The 2,588-nt window shown below is 41.8% G+C and overlaps 1 protein-coding gene across 1 annotated transcript; it reads left to right on the top strand.

Moving 5' to 3' along the window:
* The first annotated feature begins 1,327 nt into the window (after positions 1 to 1,327).
* On the top strand, positions 1,328 to 1,792 carry GTSF1L (gametocyte specific factor 1 like). Its single transcript, XM_039863720.1, has one exon. The coding sequence runs from the start codon at positions 1,328 to 1,330 to the stop codon at positions 1,790 to 1,792; it is 465 nt and encodes a 154-aa protein (XP_039719654.1).
* Positions 1,793 to 2,588: the final 796 nt, after the last annotated feature.

The following is a 2,588-nucleotide window of genomic DNA, read 5'->3' as shown; positions in this document are numbered from 1 at the left end:
CAAAACTAATGAAAGACACGAATTCACAGCTTCAAGAAGTCTAACAAATACTTTTTTAAAAAAAGAAAGAACACGGCAAAAGAAATTCACCACTCAAAATCATGGTGACATCGTGGGAAAACCAAAGCTAAAGAAAAAAAAAAGTCTTTAAAACAGATGTACGAAAAGAAATAGATTAACGTTAAAAGAAGTTAGGTAACAGTGGGATTCTGAATTCTCAACCACAGAATGGAAGTTGGAAGAAACAACTCTGCTTCAGTGCGAAGAAAGAAAATAACACAACTATATCCAGTGAAATTATATCAAGAACAAGGGTGAAATAAAGATATTCTCAGACCAACAAAACCAAGAGTTTGTCAAGAGGAAATTCTAAAAGATACAACCTGATCGAACGTGGTAGATCTGAGATACAAGAAGCAGAGCGGAGTAAATGTGAGGACAACTGTAAACAAACGTTGACAATGTAAAATGACGATAGCAATACTATCACACGAGATTTTAAAAAATTAGTCTGAAAATAATGGAAACAGTAGTATCAGTCAGGAAGGGAGTAAATGGGCGGGGGGAAGCCCTGTATTATACAGAAAGAGAGTAAACCTTTAAACCTTGGCAAGTTATCTATTAATGTTTTAATTTGTAGATTAATCTCTAAATAATAAGAGAATGTATAACTTACGAAATAGTGGGACAAATTGATTATTTTTTAAAAGTTGTCAATTTAAAATAAAGGAAGGAGAAAAAAAATAAACCAAAGAGTAGGTTAGAAAACACAAAATAAGGTAGTAGACTTAAACCCAAATATATCGGGAATTATATTAAACATATAACACTTAAAGACAGATAAATGACAACAGACATGCCATGGACAATTTTGAATGGCATCTTTCCCCAAAGCCGCTCCTCCCCTCAAAAGTGATAGACAAGCAGGCTTTTCCTGATGATCCACACTGCCCATTGTGACCATCGTGCTGCCCCTTGACATCACACAGTGTAACTCTCAGAATCTAGGGGGCTGGCACATACCTTCACCTCCCTGCGGGGCTGCTGTGGGTTTTTGATTCTTGCATCCACTTTATATAGTTCTTCCGGCTCACATGCCATTTGATAACTCTGTCCTCTGCTTTTGACAGCTCTTTGTCCTGTTTCTAATCTACTACTCATGGTCCCAGAGAACAGGGAACAAGAGTTAAGATCTTCGCCTACAGAGTTCCAAGGGCCAACGCTGGGCAGAGGACAACTCCATCCTTCTCACCAAAGGACTTTTCCATAAGGGACATTTCATTTTGACTCTGTGCAGTGAGCTACTCTGCATCAAAAACAAGTGGCCATGGAGCCAGAAGCCTTAAAAAGTTGCCCTTACAACCCTCACCACCGCATCCCACTCAGCAGATTTCAATACCACCTGGCATCATGCAGGAAGAAGAACCCCAAGAAAGCTAAAAAGATGGCCAGCTGCAAATACAACGCTTGCCACGTGGTCCCCATCAAAAAGCTGGAGGAGCACGAGGCGGCCTGTGTCAACAGAAGCACAGTGGAGGAAGAAGACAGCTTGAGCCCTCTGAAAGTCAGCCTTCCGAGTCCAGAGAAGAATGGAAGTGCCCCTCCAGTGTCCCCCTGGGTCCCCAATCCTGATGTCTGGAATGTTGATGGCACTAACAGCCACCCCATGTTCGTCCTTAAGACTTTTATTCCCCAAAAGCTTGTTTGTGAAAGCGACGTACGAGAGTCAGAGAGAGAGGACCACCCCCGATCCCCAACCACCTCCCTGAAGATCCTCCGACCAGGAGAGTAAGCCACAAGCAGCAGAAAGGAGCCACAGGCCTGTCAAATGTTTGGAAGGAGATGCAACTCACCAGAATAAAAGGCGTGCAAAGTAAACCACATAGGGGTAGTGTTTTGTTTTGTTTTGTTTTGTTTTCACCTGAGCAGATTAATAAAGCTCAAAAGGCTTAAGAATATTCTGTAGGCAAAGATGGGGCAATACAGGTACTTTTATAACATTGGTGAGAATTAAGCTGATAAGCCTTCCTGAGCGGGGGAGGGGCACAATTGGACAAGAGCTATCCAAAGTATCAATGCACTATGCTTGGATAGAGCACTTCCACTTCTAGGAATTCATCCTGTAATTCTATTCACACCCGTGGAAAGTGAGGTAAGTACAAGGTTATTCACTGCAGCATTAATTGTAGCAGCCAAAGGTCAGAAGTGATCCAAACGGCCTTTAGGGGTGTGGAGGGAAATGAATGATGGTGCAGTCATACAATGAAATACTATGCTGCCGTGAAAAAGAGTGAGGAAGCTTTCTGTACTGATATGGACAGGCTAAGACATATTGTTTAACTCAGAGACAGCAAACTCTTTCTCTAAAGGGCCAGAGAGTAAATATTTTAGGCTTTGTTAACCATATGGTCTCTGTCACAACTGTTCAGCTCTGCTTGAAAGCAGACACAACGTATAGACATGAATGCAGCTTCCAGTAAAACTATTTACAGAAACTGGTGACAGGCTGGATTTGGCCTCTGGGCCATAGTTTGCCACACCCCACTTTAACTGATAAAAGCCAAGTCCTGAACACACTATATATTACA

Source organism: Pteropus medius, unplaced genomic scaffold (genome assembly GCF_902729225.1).
Source record: "Pteropus medius unplaced genomic scaffold, Ma_sr-lr_union100, whole genome shotgun sequence".
Taxonomy (NCBI): Eukaryota; Metazoa; Chordata; class Mammalia; order Chiroptera; family Pteropodidae; genus Pteropus; species Pteropus medius.
This window is presented reverse-complemented; position numbering and strand designations above follow the sequence as displayed.

Coding starts and splice junctions, on each gene's coding strand:
- GTSF1L (XM_039863720.1), top strand. CDS start 1,328: ATGGAGCCAGAAGCCTTAAAAAGTTGCCCTTACAACCCTCACCACCGC.